Source organism: Rhynchophorus ferrugineus, unplaced genomic scaffold (assembly GCF_030347505.1).
Source record: "Rhynchophorus ferrugineus isolate W39M unplaced genomic scaffold, kcgeb_rfMv2 rfM1, whole genome shotgun sequence".
NCBI lineage: Eukaryota > Metazoa > Arthropoda > Insecta > Coleoptera > Curculionidae > Rhynchophorus > Rhynchophorus ferrugineus.
Window position 1 is genome coordinate 24535876 of NW_027472580.1, and position 25684 is coordinate 24561559.

At 31.3% G+C, this 25684-nt stretch overlaps 1 protein-coding gene and 2 long non-coding RNA genes across 4 annotated transcripts in view; all 3 read right to left on the reverse strand.

The window, feature by feature from the left end:
* Positions 1-524: 524 nt before the first annotated feature.
* LOC143206547 (uncharacterized) lies at positions 525-1459 on the reverse strand. Its single transcript, XR_013008452.1, has 2 exons — positions 1329-1459; positions 525-613 (listed from the first exon to the last, which is right to left on the reverse strand). It is a non-coding gene; the product is annotated as an uncharacterized LOC143206547 (long non-coding RNA).
* A 115-nt stretch (positions 1460-1574) lies between these two features.
* On the reverse strand, positions 1575-4068 carry LOC143206546 (uncharacterized). Its single transcript, XR_013008451.1, has 3 exons — positions 3939-4068; positions 2413-2480; positions 1575-2352 (listed from the first exon to the last, which is right to left on the reverse strand). It is a non-coding gene; the product is annotated as an uncharacterized LOC143206546 (long non-coding RNA).
* A 4009-nt stretch (positions 4069-8077) lies between these two features.
* Positions 8078-25684, reverse strand: part of LOC143206548 (sodium-independent sulfate anion transporter) — a 30355-nt gene continuing 12748 nt past the window's right edge. The window contains exons 7-11 of one of the 2 annotated variants that reach the window (XM_076419143.1): positions 24547-24711; positions 24182-24484; positions 16753-16898; positions 13364-13537; positions 8078-8387 (exon numbers count right to left, since the gene is read on the reverse strand). In XM_076419143.1, the coding sequence (XP_076275258.1) occupies positions 8184-8387; positions 13364-13537; positions 16753-16898; positions 24182-24484; positions 24547-24711 (992 nt within the window). In that variant the 3' untranslated portion in view covers positions 8078-8183. The remainder of the gene's footprint in view (positions 8388-13363; positions 13538-16752; positions 16899-24181; positions 24485-24546; positions 24712-25684) is intronic. The other variant, XM_076419144.1, reaches the window with a different exon arrangement.

A 25684-nucleotide genomic window follows, 5' to 3' on the forward strand; every position in this document is an offset into this window, starting at 1 on the left:
AATAAACAGAATAAAATGAGAAGGAAACTATTATGTTGAAAATTAATTTACAATTTTCGACGGGCACATATTGATAACGCTACTTAACTGCTATTTTGAATAGATTATATAAGTTTTCACACACACAACACATTTTTCTTCATTAAAGACGCCACATATTTCTTTACTTCGAAAGTATATTAAATTCGTCCAAAAGTTGTTAAATAATATTCGCCCGTGATCGTCGCAAAAGTACTGACGGAGGCAATAACTCATCATCCGTCTTTGTTTCATATTCTGCCGGAGAAACCCACCTTCTGGATCGTTACTTAGCTTCTGATATCTTATGACGTATCCATGATTCGAAACACGAAATATCATATCAGCTCTCTCGAAAAATGTAGTCGCGAGAAAATTCATAATCACTGTCTTTATTCACATATATTCTATACAATTTTTACTTATATTTGTACTCTCATTGACTGATTTAGGTCTATTTTTTAGCTTATAGAACTTATAGAAAATATCAATAAAAAACAAATAAGTTTATTAGAAACATATTTATTACAATACAGATCAAAAAACAACGGAGATGCTGTTGGGTTAATAATATGAACAACCCTATAACCGAACCCTTAGATTTCTCCTTAATATTTATAGCGAAATTAAGAACGTATTCTGTAAGGTATATATCCTGCTAAGGTACAGTTAGTTCATCCCAATAAGGTTTTAGCTCAAATGTGGCCACCTGAATTCTTTCTTCTTGCTACCCTAAACGGATACGATAATAGATGTATTCGCTGACCACCCTCAAAAACTTAATAAAAGCGCATTACCTGATGGCATTAGAAAAGTAAAAATTCTACAGCATTACTATGTTCAATATAAAAATCAAAATATCATCGTTATATTATATATTTTTCGTGCGTTAAGGAGCCTTACTAAAGTTTTAACTATCAATCAATATTATCGAAACTTGATGATATGATGATAGTTAGGATTATTGTATTAGATTCCTCAATTACATCATACAATGTATATGTTTGTGTCGCTAACAGTTCAAACTCTCTTCTCGAAAACCCTCTGAGTCATCAAGATTGTAACTCCTCTTTAAAAGAAGGTCATATCAGAATTAATTGCAATCTGTGTATTGTTGCCAAATCTGGTCGTTTTGAAAATCATGTCAAGAGACCGGTTTCTGGTGTTTTATGGTGTATCCACGAGTCCAAACACGAAATAATATCAGCTGTCTCGAAAAACGTGGTCTCGAGAAAATTCATGATCACTGTTTTTATTCACATATATTTTATGCAATTTAGTGAGCAAGCAGCTCGTTCCTAGCGCAGAACGAATATTTGTACTCTCATTGAGTGATTCTGGTATATTTGTTAACTTATAAAACTTATAGAAAATATCAATAAAAAACCAATAAATTTTTTAGAAACATATTTATTACAATACATATCATAGAAACAACGGAGATGCTATTGGGTTAATAATATGAACAATCCCATAACCGAGCCCCTAGACTTCTCCTTAACATCTATCGCGAAATTAAGTACGTATTCCGCTAAGGTATAGTTAGTTCATCCCTATACAAAATACTTAATAACAGTATAATGTTTCGTTGTTTACAACTCATCGGTAAGGCTTTAGTTCAAATGTGACCACCTGAATTCTTCCTTCTTGCTACCCTAAACGGATACGATAATAGATGTATTCGCTGACCACCCTCAAAAACTTAGTAAAGGCGCATTACCTGATGGCATTAAACAATTAAAAATTCTACAGCATTACTATGTTCAATATGAAAATCAAAATATCATCGTTATATTATATATACTTCGTGCGTTAATGAGCCTTTCTAAAGTTTTAACTATCAATCAATATTATCGAAACTTGATGATATGATGATAGTTAGGATTATTATATTAGAATCCCCAATTGCATCAAACAATATATATGATTGTATCGCTAACAGTTCAAACTCTCTTCTCGAAAGCCCTCTGAGCCATCAAGATCGTAACTCTTCTTTAAAAGAAGGTCATATCAGAAATAATTGCAATCTGTGTATTGTTGCCAAATCCGGTCATGTAAAAATTTTGAAAATCATGTCAAGGGACCGATTCTTTTGTATTTTTTTTGGTGGTCATCAATGAAATTACTAAACGGCCGATGTTCTCACATCGAAATCAAACTACGACCTATATTGATTCCAATGCAAGAACCTCCCTCTTTTTTTTGTCCCTCTAATTATCTAAACAGAGACATAAGCTGAGTTACCATCCATACGCGCCCAAAGACCCTGCGGAATCAAAGTCTGTCCTAAAGCGACTAGAAGGCATAAAGGTATTGTAATTGAATCGAAACTACCTACAACAAAAAAATAAATGATACTTCTAAGCTACTATGCAAATATAAAAAGATGTTTACCTAAAGGTACCCCTGGTGCCAGTCATCCTTTCTATAATAATGGCTATTGTGAAAACTAAATGATGTTTCTGAAAAATAAATTGATTCTTTCATTTATTATTGAAAATAATACTAAATATATTTGAATAAATTTAGAATATGTTCAGATAAAATGACCAAGCTGAAAATAAAATATAGACTGTTATGTTGACTATTTAAGAAACTTTAAAATTTTAATAAAAAATAAAGCAACATTTACAAGTATTAGCACTAGTATGGCTAGATAATAATATAGGGTCTATTCAAAGTTGTTTTGTACATATGTCATCTAAATTTGTGAGACCAAAACGTCGCAATGTTGGCGCATCGATTCTGAATTTTAGTTCAGTTTTTCTTTGATATATAACAAAATTTTAATATAAATAGAATAATTGAACAAAAATGTAAAACATCTAAAAACTACAGTTAATTATACAGCCACAATAGTTTATATGTTAGAGTTATAATTTCTTAGAGTTATAAACACTATTGTTTTCAAGAATTTTGCATACGTCTGACAATCGAACAACTTTGGCAGGCTCATTCGTTAACGTGTTCTAACTAATCAGACAGCATTGTGCCTCTTTTGACTAGAATAAAATGAGAAAAAAAGTATTTTCTAATTTAAAAACGAATTTACAAATTGCGACAGGCAATACATTAAACATATTGATGACGTATGTGCAAAAAAAAACTTTGAATAGGCTAGATAATAAAATATTTTTCGACAAAAGGCGTTTTATTTCTTAACGTAATCTACTTTAGTACTACTTTAATATATTCAGTTCTATTTTGTATAAAATATTCTTCATTTAATTAATAGATCTTAATAACTATATCCATTTTAATATAATAAATTACATAGTAGCTACACTTAATTTTTTATTAGAATTAGAGATTTTATCAGTTTAGAGAGAATTAGAATAAGTTACTCGGTACAAAATTAAGGTTAGTACTATTCACGACTTCATGATATACCACACCACGTATAATATATATATATATATATATATATATATATATATATATATATATATATATATATATTATTGATTATATTAATATAATATAATGCGAATTATAAATAATTGGTATGAACTTTGTGCAGGTTGTGCTTAATCGAGCTATGGTCACTGTTGAAGCAAATCTTAAAATGCATGTTTCATATATGAGTTTTGTCTGCATTAAAATAAGGTCTCAGTATTAATATGTCATGACTCCTCCTTTAGAAACAAAATTGTTCGAGTACTTCGAACGAATATAATAGCTATCAGTTACTATTTTACCAATATTACTCAAATCTTGTAAGATTCCGAAGTAGAAAGAAGTTCTTTTTACACTATCTATAGCGAAACAAGTTATTAAATACTATTCTATTTTCAAAAGTTTTCAAATATAATATATTTTTCGGCAAGAAATACATGCCTTTAAAACATACAAAATGTCTACTCTGCTTTTAAATCGAAAATATTAATTTAAACTAAAATAATAATAAAAGAAATACTTACATTGTAATAAATATGCTAGTCGCCGAAGTACCATCACGTCTCTCTCGATCCAACTAGGCGACTGAATATTGCTCCTGTGGTCTGATTATTTATAGGAAACGACTATTCGATAAAATATTCTTCAGTTATTCATCAATATTCTGTTAAATCTTCTTATCTTAAATTGTATACTTTTTATGTTTATATTAAAACAAACTTAGTCACTATTAGGTCATTATCTGCACGCAACACTCAGTATTCCAAACATACCACCAATTACTCAGTCACGTATAATACATGTAAATTTAATACAAAAACTGTGTTTAATAAACATCCATGATAAAAATATTGATAATTAATAACATTCACCATAATTTATCATCACTGTTCCTATTCACATTTATCCATTGTTATTTAGTAAGAAAACAGTTTATCCTTTTAAACGAATGTAATATTTTTATGACACAAGTTAGGTCTTTACAGTGGCGAATCTGAAATATGGCGGTGAAATATTCTTAGAGGGTTCATAGTAATTAATAGATATTCAAAAAAGGTCTGTAAAGAAAAATTATGCATAAAATAATATGCAGGTGTTAAAACTTTTGTAGGCATCCACTTGGCGAATTTTGAATCGAAGTTGTAAATGTTGCGAGTGTATTTCTTCCATTAATGGATTGATTTGTTAATATTCATCGTGGATCTTCGTCCATTAAATTTTGAAGTTAACTATTTTAGAATTTTTTTGATTCTCCAGGCCGTTCTCTGTCATTAATCTAGATAATTTGGATGCATCAGCAGTACTATAAGTTCCTACGATCTAATGGACCTTGGCACCATATTTTTAAAATCGAGTAATAAAAGTATGATTAAAACCTGTATACACGGAATAATATTAAAAAGAAAATGACATTTTTTGTGGAGAAATGTCAAAGCCATTGAATTTAACATTTAGGTTAGATTAGACTTCGACAGCATCGATCAGTTAAGTTGCTGAGCTCTAGTAATTTCAATATGTCGCTTCCAATTAGATTTAAGATTATTTTAATTGGGGTTTTTTAAACGTGCTTTTTTTGTATATATATATATATATATATATATATATATATATATATATATATATATATATATATATATATATATTTGAAATAATTAATAGAATTAACTAAACATTTAAAGCATGATTAAAGTGTAGGTATTTTTTTAAAACCGTTCTCCCGGTTCAAGCGAATATAATTCCAGCATACTATAGAAAGGATTTATTGTGTCAAATATACCAATCAAATGCCTTCGCGGATCTTAGCATAGTGATACAAACAAACCAATAACATGGATCGAAGTGGTGATTATATTTTCTCAACGTTTCGCTAAAGTTACTTATGAAGTTAATATTAAATACATGTTCCATATTAATAAAAAAAAAAGTCCATCGCTAGTATGTAGGAAAAGTAGAAGAATAACTAGTAGGGGGCGTTCTAGTTTGTCTCCAGCGGCAGTTCAAACAGGTATAAAAGAGCAGCAATATAAATAAAGTTTAATTTGCTCGTAATTCGGTGGTTATTTTGACATTTGGCTTAAAATTGTTGCAAGCAAGAAAATGTTCTCTGTATTTATTATCACCCATATTTTCTCCTGTAACGTTTGAGATATTTTCCTATGTAATTTGAATATAAGTGTGATGTGTTTCTTGAGCACCTTTTCAGATCTATAGTTGTTCCTGTTGATCCAGTTTGGAACCAACAAATTGGAGGACTATTAGCAAAATATTGCTCACCTTCTTTTCTTCTGTTTCCATTTCCGCAGTATGTGAGCATTGGATCTTTTAGCTCTTTTTTATAAGGATTATTTCCGAGATGATAAAGCTCATTCAAATTTGGTTTAGATGTAATGAATGCATATTAAACTAAGAATTTCAAAAGGGATAATATTTGGAATGAATATTTGTTTTGAAAATCTTCATATATTTCAACAATGACTATTGAATTGAAGTATTCAACAAGTGTCAATCAGGTAGCACTGCCAAATACATTTGTATTTATATTTTACAATTATCGCAATAAAATTTTTCAGTAGGTTAGCCATTCATATAATTTGGATATGTCACAATAAAATACAGGATACTTGATTTCCATAGTGCTATTTTTACAGTTCTCAACTGGTGATTGGGCAACCACTGGTGGTACTCTTTATATTTATTACCTGCACTTACTTATTCGCTTACCAAATGTTTTACCGATAGAATTTTTTACTTGATTTTCTTCAATATTCACCACATTTCATGGCTAGTGTGCCTAGAGTACACACTTCAATGCTATAAATGTGCCAGTATTCATTTTTAAAATTATAATAGTAATTCCTCATTACCCGCGGTATCAGCTTAAATGCTTAGATGATTAATTATCTAAGCATTTAAATTAAAAGATGACGCTTTTTAAACTTACTTTTTACTGGTTTACTAGTCGCTCTGTGCCTAGTGTTGAACAAAAATTGGCCCCAACCTCACTACCATTTAAGGTACTTCTGCTTATTGACAATACGTCCGGGCATTTCGCACTGGATATAATAGCAGTATTTAAACGATATTATATAATGCGCACTTACAGTAGCATGTAACAATCCATGGCAGATCCTTGATGATTGTTACCGAAAGTTGAAAACAGCTTTATTACTTACTACGTAACCATTAAAAAGGCAGTGAGCAACTTAAGACCAACAAGTATATATTCAAGCTGGAAAGCCTATGACCTGAAGTTGTTATCGATATGTCAGCATTGTCGGACAAAGAAGTCGAAGTTACTGACATTTTTAGTTATGTATCAAACACATGGAGAATGTTTTAAAGATCTTCAGTCAACAAACGTTGAAGAAAGTTTTGGCCGCTAATGACAATGAACTCAGTGAAGAGGAACTCGTTGAAATATTGAAAAGCAATACAAATAATTAATCAAGTGGTGATGATGATACTTCTCAAGAATTAGCTGGAAAATGAACTACATATTTAACTTTGGACAAATTAAGTAAGATTTTATTATCTGCTCAATCAACTGCAGGATTTGGTTTTGGACCTGCATCCTCTATCTTCATTTTTTTTAAAAATAGAACTCCTTTAGTTACATTTATGTTTTCTAACTTTGTGACTTATGCGACCGTGCTATAGATTGTTTTTGTTTTGTCGAATTTTTCTTCTCTATTTTCTATTCTTATATTTTCTTCTCTATTGTCTGCTGGTTACACAAAACTTATTTTTTAACTGTCAAATGTAAGAGATATAATCTGAATAAAATAGAATCGCGCCAAAAACTAACGACTTTGGTATGCGGAGATAAACCTATGACCGGAAGTTGTTATCGATATCTCAACATTATCGGACAAAGAAGTCGAAGTTACTGACATTTTGAGTTATGTATCAAACACATGGGGAAGGTTTTAAAGATCTTCAGTCAACAAACGTTGAAGAAAGTTTTGGCCGCTAATGACAAAGAACTCAGAGAACAGAAACTCGTTGAAATTTTGAAAAGCAATACAAATAATTAATCAAGTAATAATGATGATTCTTCTCAAGAATTAGCTGGAAAATGAACTACGTCTTTAACTTTGGACAAATTAAGTAAGATTTTATTTACTGCTCAAGTTTTAAAAAATAAAACTTGTTTAGTTACATTTATGTTTTCTAACTCTGTAACTTTTGTTGACCATGCTATAGATCGTTTTTGTTTTGTCGATTTTTTCTTCTCAATTTTCTTTCTGCTGGTTACACAAAACTGATTTTTAACTGTCAAATATAAGAGATATAATCTGAATAAAGTAGAATCGCGCCAAAAACTAACGACTTTGGAATGTGGAGATAATGATTCGGAATAACTAAGTGATGTAAATGTTTTTTAACGCTTCTGGCTGGTGTTTGCCTAAAGATAGCGAATTTTCAAGATTTCTGCAGATACTCCTATTAAAATCTAAAATCTTAAATAAATAAAAATAAAATCTTGGTACTCACTCTTGTAATTTTAAATATTTTTTTTACCATCATATATATATATATATATATATATATATATATATATATATATATATATATATATATATGTAACTTTATATTATCTTTATATATTTATATATTTATTTTACTCTTGCTCTCGTGCCTATGAAATTGTAAAACTTGGTAATTCGATAAAAATACAATTTATTATCTTATCACTTACAAAAACAGTTATAAAACCAATTGTAACATTTTATGTTGCTATCCATAAATAAAATAAAGACGAGGAACACCTATTTAGACACGTCACTATCAAACGAAACCGAACGAACACTTGAATACTTTTGAAGTACGATGTTTAACTCGTTGAAGGTTTGGCAATAGGTGAAACTTTTAGGATTCACTCCCTTGAATGTGTTAACCACCGACTTTTTCAGGTGGATAAAGATAATCGGCTGATTCCGGTTCTTGAAGTCCCGCATCAATAGTTTCATTCCCTAAAAAGCAAACAGGATTTAAATAGTAAAATTATAAAATAGATAAAAGGTATACACTACAGAAATTGATAATGGGGGTTTTGGCAAAAAAATGCATATTTGAGGTAGGCTACAGGGAAGTGAATAAAATATTGTATGTGATTGGTCAGTTGAACGCAGGCGCACGTAAATGAAATGAATAAGATTTCAATTTAATTTGGTTATGATTATGTTTTAATTATTTATGTGCTTGAATTTCGTTGGGAGGTTTATTTAGGATATTGCTATTTTTCGAAAAACAATTAATCACAATACGATTACAATGATTTATATTTGAGAATAATAAATCAAATTTGTGTCAATACATACTTAATATGTTGTATATATTTATTTTTTCTGCCCTATATTACATTAACACCAAACAAAAGTAGCTTATCCAAATTGATATTAGAATGGGATATCTGAATATCTAACTGACAAAATCGACATTGATGATGACATGCTATTGATGTATTTCCTTTACATTTGATTCTTTTACACCACCTATGTATTCTAACTATATCTTGTATATTTGTATTATGCTTTTGTAACCAGTAGTAGCATTTATATACTGTGTATACCCAAACATGTATTATATTGTCTTTAACAGTGTTACTACCCATTCTCTATATATCCTTTTCAAATGTACATGCTTATATATTATTTTTTATAATAATCGTTGGGAACAATAACATTAATATTAATAATTAGAATTTAGAAGCCCCTTATAAACACTGTTAAATAACTAATTACATTTTACATTACAGATGTACCTAGTAGATACTTACTGGGATTAATACATATTCATGAACTCAATTTGTCATATCTGCTTCGCCATAATTTGTTAATAACTTATCCTTTATCAATAAAAAAGCAGTGTAATATAACAAAATAACAAGTATGTAAAAAGATACCCATAGAATTAGCATATAGTAGACGTAACCAGATACAGATTACCGAAATGCTAGTGCGCATAACGAATCAGTCATATACTAACTCTGTGGTACAGAGAAAAAAGGGTTCAATAATAAAAAGAGAAATAAGGTCTATAACTACCTAACTAACCTAAAAAAACTACATCTAAATTTAGTAAATGCATATTTAACAATTCATTCATATATATATATATATATATATATATATATATATATATATATATTTGAGGACGCATTTGAGGGACGCTTTATTTTTTAATTCAATTTTTATTTTACAAATTAATTTTTAACACAAAAGTATTAGATAACGAACAAATGACTGTTGGACGATAATTTTTGGTTTTTTTATTTTAATAATGATGACTATATTAAAACATTATATTTTATTGCAAATTTTTTCAATATTATGAATCACATCCATGAATAACGCATAATCCAGTTATATCAAATTATATCAATGTTATAGATAATAATAAAGTTATTATACTGAACTGACATATTATTATTCATTATTCATAATAGGTAACAATGATAATTTTGCTTTATTTCAAATGGATAAAATATATCAAACGTAACTTTACAGATAAATAATACTGTGAAAAATATTATTATTGTGAATTATTGTCTTTTAGGTTGGAGCTGTATTAATTGATTAAAAATCGCTGATGCTTTACAATCGTTACCAATTCTATCTTCAAGAGAGAAACCCTGAATTTAAGCCCTCCTAATCAATTTATCTAAAGAATTAACTGCCATTCCTTACATTTACAAAATGCAAAGCCATCTATTTCAAGCATGCAGAAAAACCACTACCTTGCTACTTTGATAAACTACTTAACCTATTTATACTCATTATTATTTAGTTTATGTAAACGGTAATCACGGAACGTACAAAATGAAACTTTCGACATTCATTAACTTTTGTTGTTCGATTTCGAATCTGCTATCGAAACTCATCAAGCACTTTGAAAGACTTACGGTGATGCGTCTACGTCATATCACAATTGTCGATTTTAGTTTCAACGATTTAAAAGTGGTGGTTTGGATGTTAATGGCAATCAACGACCTAAAGGACCTAACAAGTTCGAACAAAATTGCAACACTTATGAGATGGAAACCCAGCTCAATTTTTTATAATGTTTCTGAAAATATCTACCATAGGAATGAACTGAAATCTCCATTAAGAGTCGTTTTAATATCTCGATTTCATTCTTATTCCATTCAATATTATGTATAATAATTATCCTATAAGTTTTCATCGATAACTATCTATGCAGAGCAAATAAATGATTAGAACATATACAAGCACCTTCATCTTCATTGCCAAATTGCTAGCAATATCAGCTGAACCTCTGATCTCTAAAAATTCTTAAATGAAACTACCGGCTGATTGGAATCAAATTATCTCTTCACCAAAGTCTCTCGTCAAATAACCTCTTATTTTTATAGAATGCTGTCCTCTTCTCTAGTCGGAGTGTTCAAAGTAGACCAGTTTATCTTATATCTCAACACTCAAATAGACAATTCACCCTGCAGAATACACCCCCCTTAACTACAGTTGAAATGTATCTACCAAACGATAGGATTCAATGCTCACATACACAAAGAGAGACAAAAATGAAATAGAGCAAGATGTCCCCTAGTATCAATATTTGGTAGAGTAGACATGTTAAGATGTCTCCGCAACATTTCCTTCCACAAGAGTTAACTGTAGTGTATAAAGTCGTGACTGTAATGATACTGGCTAAAACATTCGGTTACATAAAGTAAAAAAAATGCAGATATTAAGATTTATAAACACCAATCAATGCAATCTCATCAATGGCAAGGATAAGAACTTATAGCATCAACCTTTCTGACACAGCATTCTCCCATTTAATCGACCAACAGGCTATGAAAATGCAGGGGCCTAATCCTAAAGAAAAATGCCCTCTTGGAAAGAAAGCTCATTTCGATGCTATTAAAGGCTTTGTGATGATTTCACCCACTGAAAATTCGAAGTCGGTGATATGATTCGATATAATATTCCTTTAAAACTTATGAAGGTAATGATGGATTGTGATAGTGCTAATTATCTTAACTTTCAACTGGTTCAGGGAGTATAAAATAACTGCAATGCAGCACATATTTATCCTAACTTGGCAGTTTAATTTGCTACACTAACATTTTTAGAACACGAAGTATGTAATCACAAATAAAGAACTGTAGCATCGTAACAGACCAATTGATACATAGATGGTGCTACTAGAATTAAATCTATATGTGTTAGTTAAAATCTATGTGTGTTAGCCCTAAACCTCAAAAGATGGGTGTATAAATTTGACAGCTGTGGGATCATTAGTTTGTGAATTATAGCATTTCGAGTGAGGCACCTTTTGTTATTCTGGTGAAAATGGATAAAAGCAATTTCGCGTGTTTATATCATCGGTTAATATTTTATCATTGATTTTTGAAAGAAAAAAATACAGTTGAAGCAAAAATTTGGCTTGATGCCGAGTTTCCGGACACTGTCCCAACAAAATCAACCATCAAGGATTGGTATGCTTGGAAGTTTAGACGTGGTGAAATGAGCGCCGAAGACATTCACGAATATTTCTGTATAACAAAGTTCTGTGCAAAGTGGGCGCCGCGCGAGCTCACTCAAAAACAACGACGAGTGGATAATTCGGAGCAGTGTTTGAAGATGATCAAGCGTAGTAAAGCCGAGTTTTTATGTCGATATGTGACAATGGATGAAACATGGCTCCGTCGTTTCATTACGAAGTCTAATCGACAGTAACTCGAGTGGACTGCACACGATAAACCTGCCCCAAAGCGTGGGAAAACGCAACAGTCAGCTGGCAAGGTTATGGTATCTGTATTTTGGAATGCGCATGGAATAATTTTCATAGACTACCTTAAAAAAAGAAGGACCATCAACAGCGACTATTACATAGCGTTATTGGACCGTTTGAACGACGAAATCGCCGGAATTTGAAGAAAAAGAAAGTGCTGCTTCACCAAGACAATGCACCATGTTACAAGTCAGTGAAAACAATGGCAAAAATCCATGAATTTGGGTTCGAATTGCTTCCTCATCCACCGTAGTCTCCAGATCTGGCTCCACAGCGATTATTTCCTGTTCTTGGATCTCAAAAGTATTCTCGCTGGGAAGAAATTTTCGTCGAATGAAGAGGTGATCGCCGAAACTGAAGCCTATTTTGAAGCAAAGTACAAATCATACTACAAAAATGGTATCAAAATGTTGGAGGGTCGCTATAATCAATATATCACCCTTGAAGAGAATTATGTTGATTAAAAAACACTAATTTTGCCAAAAAAATGTGTTTTACTATGGTAGGCCGGGATTTTTCAAATGACCTGTTTTATGAACCATGAACAACTAAGGAAACGAGAACTAAATATGAGAGTACATATGTTATGCTTTCTAATGAAAATAAAATATATTACTTAGATGTACAATTGTTAATTATGTGTACTATGCCTCTATGGGATACCACAAGTGATTTAGAAAAAGGGTCTAATTTAAATATATTAAAATATCTCTAACCTACTAACTATTGTAGTCACTTGTAAAACAACTTAAATTTAAGTCCTTCGACAATATGCATGCCAATTATGCATTAGTAGTACTATAATGTTAAGATCCATTTAATAAAATTTTTGGTTTATTGTTTTATTTATGTTAGAATGTAGTTATGTATCAAAACTAAAATAAACTAAAATGCAAAAAATATTAAAGTTAAATATCAAAGATACCATTGCTTCCTTTTGAGATAATTGGAACGATCAATGTCTGGGATAAGTCAGTTTCCCTGCAAGGGGGTGGGAATGCTTTTTGGCTAAATGTGTAATAATAATAATAGGTATTATTTAATTGTAATATTTCCTCATATTACTTTATAGCTTTTACCCTTTTTCTTCACCTCTAAAGTCAAGTACATAACCTATTTTGGCGATACCAATTAAGGGTTAAGAAAGTTTTAGTGCACCCCAATACCAGTCCTATCTATATGAATATACCTGTGCAGCTGTATAGTCAGCGCCTTGTATATGCCTGGCGTCGATAACTACAGGTATGGAACTTAAACCTTTCTGCGTTCCTGCTTTAGTAATAATGGATCTCACGTACTCCACTGATGGAAAGGACAGGCTTCTATCTGGAGTTATCAGTAGGTAATCGCAACCGGATGGTGACTGAAATATTAAATCAACTATAAATAATATTTTAAAAATAACATTCTACTATCTAAAATGAAAACCGAATGAAATATAATGGTTATTAAAACCAGACCGGAATGAAGATAATATATCATTAACAAATTATTTAATATTTATCAGTGTGTGTATGAAAAATAGTTATTATTTTCAGAACTAATGAAATGGTTATAAAGTAATTTCCTAACAGGTCAATTTAAAAGTCCCCGGCCTACCATAAAAAACACATTTTTTTGGCAAAATTAGCTTTTTTTATTCAACATAATTCCCTTCAAGGGCGATACACTGATTATAACGACCCTCCAACTTTTCAATACCATTTTTATAGTACTATTTGTCCTTTGCTTCAAAATAGGCCTCTGGATTTTTGCCATTGTTTTCACTGATTTGTGACACGATGCATTGTCTTGGTGAAGCAGCATTTTCTTTTTCTTGAAATGCGGCCATCTTTCAGCGATTTTGTCCTTCAAATGGTCCAATAATGCTATGTAATAGTCGCTGTTGATGGGCCATCCTTTTTCAAAGGTAATCAATGAAAATTGTTCCATGCGTATCCCAAAATACAGACGCCATAAACTTGTCAGTCGGCTGCTGTCACAGAGCTTTCTCATACCTAAATATTCCTGAATGATATGATGTACACGTTCACTTGATATCCTTAGAGTGTCTGCTATTTCAATCAATTTCAATTTACGGGCATTCAAAATCAATTTGTAGATTTTTTAAATATTTTCTTCGGTAACTAAACTCTTGTGGGCGTCCCCTGCGTTCACCGTCTTCATTGCTCATTTTACTACGTCTAAACTTAGCATACAATCCTTGATGGTTAATTTTCCTGGAGCAGTGTCCGGAAACTCGGCATGAAGCCAAGTTTCTGCTGCAACTGTATTTTTTCCTTTCAAAAAGAAATATTTTATCGACACGCGAAATTCATTTTTATCCATTTTTTTCACAATAACAAAAGTTGCTTAACTTAAATTGTTATAATGCACAAACTAATGATCCGACAACTGTCAAACTTATACACACATCTTTTGGGGGTTTGGGGTAACTAAAAAACATATAGATTTAGTTCTAGTAGCGCCATGTATGTGTCAGACCGGGAACTTTTCAATGTTTCATTCATTCTAATTATATTCATCCATTTATTCATAAGGTCACAAGGTCATTCAATAAGGTCATAATTCATTTACTTTATAACATCTGAGGATTCTGAAAAAAATATACAACTTTTTGTTGTTGATTCGGACATGTCCAGGTTCACATCATCAAAAGAGTTTTGGAGGTACATAAACAAATGGTAATCGAACGGGACAGGGTCCGGAGTATACAGTTTTTTGTTGTATAACATTTCAATTGACTTGGTTTCAATAATTTAATTGTGTCAAGTGATGTTAATAAAAAAAACGACTGTGAAGGCCAAAACCTTCACAGATATTTAACATATTTTAAAAGCTGAAGATTCAACTGTTTCCAGTGGTTTAAATGCGATTGTGAATATACTAATGCAAGAAAAATGGCTACCTCACAAATTGACTGCAAATGTCATCTTAAATCATTTCAACGTCGCGGTTTCATTACTTGCCGGATAATTCAGAAAGAGTTTTCTATAGCGCATTGTGACAGGCGATGAAAGGTATATCTACTGTGACAATTTTACGCAAAGCAAAAAGCAAAAATGCTTGTGTTAGCCTAAGAGAACGATCCACATTGACGCCGAAACGGAATATTGGTCATCAAGGTGAAGTACATTACGATCTATTAAATCCGAATGAAACTATTCTACAGATGTTTACCGACCCTAACTGGGCAAACTGAACCACAAATTAACCAGAAGATGCTTTTTCTGATCACCACTTCTTCGGTCCAATACAGTATAATTGCTTTTGATATAAGTGATATAAGTGATAACATTAATATATACAAGAAACTATGGCTTAATTTTTAATTAGCTAATTTTTTTATCCATGCTAGTTGCTTACACTTTTATATCCTTGTGTAATTTATTTACTACAATAATATTCGTATATTTTCAGTTGAATTAAATAAAAATTATTGTAAAAAGTGTCATGATGTTTACAAGATTTACAAGATCTTGCTGATATTATTTCTTGAAATTTAAAGTTTGATTTAAGGTATTACCCATTTTTGGTTACCTTTCTCATCTTTTGGTTAACATAGTAACCTTGGTATCTATAGTCGATTCAACGTTTTTTTGTACATACGCCATGATTTGATATTTAATGTATTGCCTGACGCAATTTGTAAATTCGTTTTATAATCAGACAATACTTTCCTTCTCATTTTATTCTAGTTAAAAAGAGACACAATGCTGCCTGATTCTTGAAAGTAATAATGATAAAGGTTATAACTCTAACCTATAAACTATTGTGGCTGTATAATTAACCGTAGCTTTAGATGAACTATAATATTAAAATAAGTTATATTTGATAATATTTTTATTCAATTATTTTATTTAGATTAGAATTTTGTTATCAAATGTCAAATCCAAACTGAACTAAGAGTTGATGCGGCAACATTGAGGCGTTTTGATGCCACAGATTTAGATGACGTATGTACAAAATAACTTTGAACAGACTATATATGTTAAAATGTTTCTGTGTTGAAAAAACTGCTCCTTCATAATCTCTATACCACTACAGAATACAACTGCTGTGATAGGACTTTCATTTCAATGCTTCCAAGTCCTCATAAATTTCATTATATAATGTCGTATAATGTCCAGTTAAAATATAATTGTGCTATTTTCTTCGTTTCACAGTCGCTTGTCTTTCATTGTTTGCCTGAAATATATGCATTATGTATGCAATAAATCGATTTTAGCAGCTCATAAGATATTACGCTGGTGAGTATATAGCCTCGGTTCTGTGAACATTAGGTTTGCCTAGCAATATAAAAATAAGGTTATACAAAAAGAAGAAATACAAATATCAAAATTATTATCTATACATAGTTATATAAGCCTGAGCTTATAGTTATGAACAAGTTTTTACCATAATGTGATCAATCGTTTTATATCTTTCAAGCAATTGTTCGTAAACACAAACGCCGTTCGACGTCTCTCGGTTATAACTCCTACCAATTACTTTAGGAATAATTACTAGGTATTAAGTTACGTTTCAAATAATAAAATTATAAATAATATTATTTAAATAATATATTGTTATACTCACGGTGACTTTTTCTATATCGACCGATGGTCGTGCAGTTGCATACAACAAGAATGCCAGATTGATGGAAACTCCAAGAGCAATACCCAATTCTAGTCTCGTAAACAAACAGGCTAAGAAAGTTGCCAGCGCCGGAATCAAATCTAGTTCTAAATTAAAAAAAAATAAATGTTAATAATTCAAATGTACAACAGGTTGTAGAAGAAGTTTTACAAATTTTACATGCAAATTGAAATCCATTAAAATATGTAATAACATTTTCATTAATTATTTATCATAACAATTAAACATTATTTTGATCCGTTGTGTTAGGAAATTAATATTTTGTTGTATAAGAAAGTATTGTGTTCTGATTCATCATTGGTTTAACAGTATGTATGAATTATAGGGCTTCTCAACAAATGTGGGTCAATATTGAAATATAACGACACAAACTATGTGTATGGTCATGTGTATAATATAAGAGGTCAATTGAAAATTCCCTGGCCTACCGTAGTAAAATATAATTTCTTGGCAAAATTAGGTTTTTTTATTAAACATAATTCCCTTCAAGGGTGATACATTGATTATAGCGACCTTCCAACTTTTTGATACCATTTTTGTAGTAAGATTTGCCCTTTGCTTCAAAATAGGCTTCAGTTTCGGCGATCACTTCTTCATTCGACGAAAATTTCTTCCTAGCGAGCATTTTTTTGAGATCTGAGAACAGCAAATAGTCGCTAATGGCCAGATTTGGAGAATACGGTAGATGAAGAAGCATTTCGAAACCTAATTTATGGATTTTTAATACGGTGCATTGTCTTGGTTGTCTTGTCTTGTCTTGTCTTGGTGAAACAGCACTTTCTTTTTCTTCAAATGCGGCCGTTTTTCAGCGATTTCGTCCTTCAAACGGTCCAATAACGCTATGTAATAGTCACTGTTGATGGTCCTTCCTTCTTCAAGGTGGTCAATAAAAATTATTCCATGCGCATACCAAAATACAGACGCCATAAACTTGTTAGTCGACTGTTGCGTTTTCTCACGTTTTGGTTCATCGTGTGCAGTCTACTCGGATGGCTATCGATTGGACATCAGAGTGAAATAATGGAGTCATGTTTCATCCATTATCACTTATCGACACAAAAACTCGGGTTTATTACGCTTGATCATCTTCAAACACTGCTCCGAATCATCAACTCGTCGTTGTTTTTGGTCAAAAGTGAGTTCGCGCACCCACTTTACACAGAGCTTTCTCATACCCAAATATTCGTTAATAATATGATGTACACGCTCAGTTGATATCTTTAGATTGTCTTCTATTTCATTAAATTTCAATTTATGATCATTCAAAATCATTTTGTGGATTTTTTAAATGTTTTCGTCGGTAACAACCACTCTTGGGCGTCCATTGCGTTCACCGTTTTCGGTGCTCATTTTACCACGTTTAAACTTAGCATACCAATCCTTGATGGTTGATTTTCCTGGGGCAGTGTCCGGAAGCTCGACATCAAACCAAGCTTTTACTTCAACTGTGTTTTTTCCCTTCAAAAACCAATATTTTATCTACATGCGAAATTCCTTTTTATCCATTTTTTTCATAATAACGGAAGTTGCTTCACTCCAAATGCTATAATTCACAAATTAATAATTCGACAGCTGTCAAATTTATACAAGCAAAAACATATGGATACGCTTCTATTTACGATAATATATAATATATTATAATATGTATTATGTTATAATATATAATATAATATATACATACACCGAATAACATCAATATATAAAGCAAAAACATAGATAATTTACGAAAAAAAAATTACTATTCGATCCTATTCGCAGGCACGTAATCTTTTGTTTATAACTTTAAATTTCACATATATTTAGCAATAAAATATCTTCGACTCATCTTTCGAAGGTACATCTACGGTGTTTGTTCCCTGAAGAGTAACATTTATTGCTAAAATACTATGTAGCATTTGTGTTTTTCAAAGAATATCGAATTATTGTATGGCCAGTAACGCTATAAACAGTTTAGTTATTATAAGGAAGAACTGTTAAACTCGAACAAGAGCTTAAGAGTATATAGAGAAATATAAGAAATATATGTATAATACTAGCGACCCGCCCCGGCTTCGCACGGGTTCAATGCTGATACTAAATTAAATACACTACAGAAAAACTATGAACGTTGTATATAAAAACATAGCGGCCCGCTCCGACTTTGCACGGGCATAAAATATATATGCCTATGTCACTCAATGAAAACATGATTAAAATCGATCCAGTATTTTTGGTTCATTCATTATTGCCCTTGGCCTGCACGCATTAAATTTGGAGTAAAACAATTCCTCTTCCCCTATACTTACTATGAAGATTTCCTGCTATCTTTGGAATATCTAAATTCATACAATTTTTATTACATTACACATTTTTAAACGCAAATTTTAAATTTGTAATATCTCCGAAAATATTTGTTTAATTTACATGCTGTAAGGAACCATATTGATCTATATTAATTGCACACTGTATTTAAGGTACTTAATTCGATAAGGATTAATGCCGTATTACTTAAAATAGCTTCGTAAATAAGCCATTTTCTCACGTAAAAAGTAAACAATAAAAATGGTTAATGTGGGTTATCCCTAAAAGATAAACATATACCATCGCGGACTTTTTTGTAGACCTTTTTATGGTGTACAATACTGTAGTACACTAATTTGATCTAACTCGTAGGGTTAGGCAGCGTTTTTGCTAATTGCTAAATAAGCCTAAAAAATAGGTTAATTTACGACATCACGTTAGAAACCTCTAAAATTAGCAATGTTGCCTTAGTATATTATGCATGTATTATACATATAAACCTTCCTCTTGAATCACTCTATCTATTGAAAAAAACCGCATCAAAATCCGTTGCGAAGTTTTAATGATTTAAGCGCACATAGGGATATAGGGACAGAAAAGGCGACTTTGTTTTATACTATGTAGTGATATGGCCATTATATATGTAATTTCGTTCAATTCAATGGTCCAGTTTTTAATGGTTGGGTTATTTAAATATGTTTTATCTAAGGCTTAGGTGCTATTATATAATATATAAATCCGTTGCTTCTGAAAGCTTACAGTACAACATTACAAAATCTTATAGAAAACTATAACCACAAATCGTTTATGAAGAACGTCATTGGTAGCGCTTGCTATGTTTGGACTATAACCAACAGATTAAATAAGTTCTGTCAAAACAACAAGCTGCCAATATGGATAAATTTTACTGATTTTGATGTAATGCCGTCAAATATCATGACAAAAACAATAAATAGGATTCTAGCCAAGATTTTTCGAAAATCAAATTCAATGGAAAATCAATCGATTTATACTAGGTCATTGTAAATTTATTCATTGCCATTTGTCAATGAAGACCTTTTGATGCAACCCTTTGACCAAACTGAGAGCTGAACTTAACTTCCATCACTGTTAATTAAACTTCTCTATAGTTTATCTCGGAAAATCTACCTAAGTTTTTTTTAGATTCCTTTAATCTACAACACGATATCTGATCACGAATTTTGCTATCCAGATCTTTTAGTCTTTTGTATCTTCTAAAAATTTCTATAAACACATATATGCGTTTTAGTCGTGACCATTTTTACTTCGTCATTTTTATATTATTACATTTTATTACATGTTATTTTTATTTTATATTCATATTGTGATCATACCCTATTCAACTACGAGTTTAGCCATCAAATAATACATAGTATGTATAGGGTTAACAAAAAACAATTTCCTAACAGAATAAGGTTCATTAATACATTTTGAATTTGCTATTTTGTTTGCTAGTCTAATAGAATATAGTATAATTCTATTGTAATAGAATATTTTAATACATGATGACATGTCGTATCATCTATCTATTCGTCTATTTCGTTTCTTTGGGAGTAGAATTTGGACATAAGTCTCATTGTAAAATTTAAACATGTAAATAAGAGAAAACTTTTAATCTGAAAAAAATAAATATAAGGATTAAATAACATGTGAAAATATCAACATATTGATACTTCGAATCAGTTGAGTAAAGCACGGTGTTCGAGCACTTTTTATATAAACCTGGAGGGTATTATTAATTAATCAGACAAAAGTATTACTCAATAAATATAAATTCTATATATTTTATTTTCATGATGATCAGTACTGAGAATTAAATCAAATAATCAACATTTATATGTTTATCAAAATTTATTTTATCTTACTTTTTATGGAAGTTTCTATAATCTTCAGAATTTCCGCGAATTATGTATCATAGTTTCAATTGACATAAAACATGTATCGGTAGGAAAATTTTGATGTATAGACCTAGATTTTAATTGCTTTCCTTTAAAATATTTGAATGGTGCTAATATAGTAAAACTTTATTATTTTATCTTCTAAATGTGTTTTAGTTCGATATTGGCAAAAATGCCACACATAATATTTGGTGATGTGTAACAACCTTTTTGGAGCTAAATTAGTTTATAAATTAGTATACTAAAAGTATAATACTTGTTCAATGAGTAATAGTAATATTATGCAGTACTAAATTACTAAAAAACGTTTGCATGTGCAAAGTATTTTCGCATAAAAATATTTTATTTTTAAATATTTTTAATTTCATTTTTACCAACGAGAACCATGCTCCTTGTCATTAAGCCTATCAACTGGCGAGTGACCAACTTCAGAAATCATCCCAGAAGACATCCGGTCTAACCCAGCCTGGTTACTGGCGTGACTGGGACGGTTTTTCCTTCCTCGTACATCCATGCCCCGGCAGGATTCAAATCCGCTACTACCGCAACAGTAGGACGGCCATCATGTCGTCTTAACCACTTCACCAACGAAGCCGGCATATTTTATGTTGTATATTAACTAATATTAACATGTCTACTATCGCTATGCTATTTAAATTAACGCCACCTTACACCAATTCAAAAAGTTTAGTTCTTCATTATTCTATATTTTTATGATCTTGTTAATGTTACATCAAATCTCAAAGGAAATCACTATATCTGAAGTACCACCTCACATTAGTAGCACAGTTAGTTCAATACTATATTCTGAATCCGCTGAATTATATCCAGATTGTTCTTTTTGGCACAATCCTATATCTGCATATCATATGTCCATATGGGCTTAAAGAATTACTTATAATGCAGTACTTTATTGTATGTTTATAGCGCTGAATTTATTAAAAATAGTTTTTCCAAATTTCTTCCTAGATAGATAACCATTCCTAGATATCTTGCTCTGTTACTAAATTGCACTTTGTGCTAATTTTCCTCATATTATATATTGACGTTTGCAATTTCAGTGCCACTTCCTTGTGTACTTACCTACACTTACTATGTTGTAACTCAGTGTCGTCGGTGTACATCATGGAAAGAACCAGTCTCAATGCACTACTCTGCGACCACACTTCCACACTCTTAAATCTGAAGGATGTCTCTGAGTAATAAGATTTTAACAATACCGGAAACACTATGGGTAATATCTTGCTTAATATATAAATAAGCAATGCATTAAGATTATCAAAAGTCTGCGTCACATCTCGAAAAACGGCAGAACAAACTGTTCTTTCTTCATATATCATTTCATTTATATCCATAATTCTATGAAGTTGGTGACTAGTTAAGTATATTTCTTGGAAGCGAAATTGATACACTGGGATTACGTTGTTATCCTCTATTAGTGGCTTTTTACACTGGCTTTTTAAATAGAACTTTTCCTATACTTCGAAAGTTAAGTTAAGAGATTTGGTGTTAATAAGAGAACATTAAGCCATAAAAGAGTATTGTAAGACGATACATCATTCAGAGATTTTTCGAATTTAGTACTCATTATCATTTCCGTTATTTTCCATATATCAGAGACACATTTTAATTTACATCTAATAGAGGCATTAATAAACAAAATAAAAACCAATAAATATTTTCCATAGAAAATACAAAATTGATGATGTACAGAATGAGCCAATTGTTGGCTGAATTTTTTCTTAGAAAAAGTTTTTTCTTCATTAGTGCTATAATGTCTATATATGGATAACACATGGGCTGAAAAGTCCCGGACTTAACACATATATGGCTTTAGTTTTATTGCATTCACCGCTTTATCAGTAAATACTAACCTTGAAAAGAAAGCTGTTAAAATTTCATGATCTTCTACTCAGATGTTTGTGAATTATTATGCTAAAAGTAACACTATTTTTGTTATCTTCAAAACAATGGATCAAAAACAATTTCGTGTTTTAATTTTACACTGTTTCTTGACGAAAAAAAACATTTTCAGCGAAGCAATGGCTTGAAAAGTGTTATAGGACACTGCTTTATCAGAAACAACAAAAAAACGTTGGTTTGCTGACTTCAAACGTGGTCGTATATAAACGGACGTCCAAATGAGGTAGTAACACCAGAATACATCAAAAAAATTCACGAAATCGTTTTTAATGGCCGAAAAGTGAATTTGCGTGAGTTAGCTGACATAGTGGAAATATGAAAAGTAAGTGTTAGTTTTTGTTAGTTCGTGCAGTATGTGCATTTAACTATGAGAAAGCTCTGTTTAAAGTGGTTACCGCGTATGCTCACTGTTGACCAAGAAAAAAAAATGTTGGTTATTCTGAGCAGTGTTTGGCCATGTTTAAACGTACCAAACCGGAATTTTCGCGTCCACATGTGACAATGGATAAAACATGGATCCATTACTTCAGTCTGGAATCAAAACTATTGTCATCTGAGCGGACAACAAGTGGTGAACCTCGTCCAAAGCGCCCGAAGGCACAATTATCGTCTAGAAGGTGCGTGGTGTAATATTGTTAATAATATGTTGAGAAGGGAAATACCACCAACAGTGAATATTATATAGCGTTATTAGAGCGCTGGAAGACCTAAATTGCAAAGAAACGACCTCATGTGGCAGAGAACAAAATTTTGTTTCATCAAGACAACGTACCGTGTCACAAGTCATTCAAAAAATGAAATCATGAATTGAACTTCGAATGTATCCCATATCCACCGTATTCGTCAGATTCATCTCCCAGCGACTACTTGTATGTTATATGCTATCGCTGAAATTGAAATGTTAGAGCGGCGCTGGAAAGATTGTGAGGCTCTTAATGGAGATTACGTTAATGAATAAAGCCAATCATGAACAAAAAAAAAGCGTTTTCTTTGTTACATCCTGAACTTCAACCCATGTGTTATATGCAATTATGTATACCTACTGTGTTTTAATACAAAGAGGTTTATTTTCAATGTACTAAGATGAAACAAGCGTAATTTAAATATGTAGAATAGCTTAGAGGGGATTTATTAGCTGACGCGAAAGTAGTATTTTAAATTACACATCTATTATACCTTAGGAAGAATATACTAGTGTACAACTACTGGTTTAATTGGAGGATTTTAATTAAATTAATTAAACTTACTTTTTGTTCGCCAAATTGGTCCAAACACGTGCAGTTCTATCATAAACGCCACAGCCACAATTATTACAGCGGCTAAAGAAGCTTTGGGAATATAATGGAACCATGGTGTGAGAAATTTGAGAGAAATGATGACGATGATGCTTGTATAAACACCTCCGAAGGTAGTTTTCACTCCACTAGCATGGTTAACGGCTCCTCTGGATAATGCACCTGAAACCGGCATGGAACTGACGAAAGACGAAGCAATATTACACGCTCCCAAAGCAAGCATTTCTTGAGTCGAATCTATTGACCTTCCTTCGCCTGAAGAATAAACACTATTTTAATAGTAATTAATCATAATATAAAGACAATGGCGTACATACTGTATACTTTGGCGATGGCATAATTTTGAAGGATTGATAATATTGGGATTATGATGATTCCAGAACCCAAGGTCGATACCATGTCGTTAAAAGTGTACGTCTGGTTATTTACTTCGGTCGAAAAGGGTGGTAGAGTTATATTTGGCAATCCTGGTTTAACAAATCCTTAAAAAGATATTAGGCAACTATTAATACGATTTTATCCTATAAAATATTAACATATAAATAACAATTGTAAACAATTACTTCTTCTCCAAATAAAACTATTATCGAAGAAAATAAGAAAAAGGAAAAGAGACGTCTTATGAAAGAAAATAAAACAAGCAACAGACAAGGATAAAAACTATTAATAACAAATTTAAAAATCTTAAAAATTGCACTTGAAGGACAGTATCAGCTCATCAGATGAATAAGTGAATTATCGTAACATAATATCTGTGATATTGATTGGTACAGTCATAGGGCCTGTGGTGAATAGACGCCTGTTGAACGCTTCAATTTCAGCAAGAAATACATTATTGCATGTCATTTAATCAATGATATCGAATGATATATTGTGAAAATGCCAAGTATCAGTGCAAATAATTGTTAAACAATCTAACCTAACTATTAAATTTGATGGTTTTGATATTTTTCTACATACAATCATAGAATGCTCAAAATTACATTTTTTACATCCACTGATTTTGTTGTTTGATTCGAAAAAACCTGCTCGCGAATCCCATTCATCGTCTTCAGAAGCTTAATTAAAGCTGCTAAGTTAATTTGTTTTCAACGAATTTTGAACGTGGTTTTGACGTCAACTACAAAAGACTACCTGGAAGACCGAGAACCGAATAGCAAGAAGAAAATCCAACTCAAACCCTTAACGAACTTTTAGAGATCTTAGCAGTTGATGCTTAACACCTTCTAATATCCACTTGATCCGATTGCTGCAGCATGGCGTGGCTGTTTTACAGTTTTGAAATGTTAGTGTGTGGAAAAAAGTGTGGGAATGAATCGATGATTAGATCGCTGCCAAATCAACATCGTTGCAGTAAGCGGTATTGCCATGTTGTCAAAAAGTTGGGAAAAATATATAAAAAATTATAGAAAATATTTTGATTAATATATATTTCCCAATTTTTCTCGATAAATG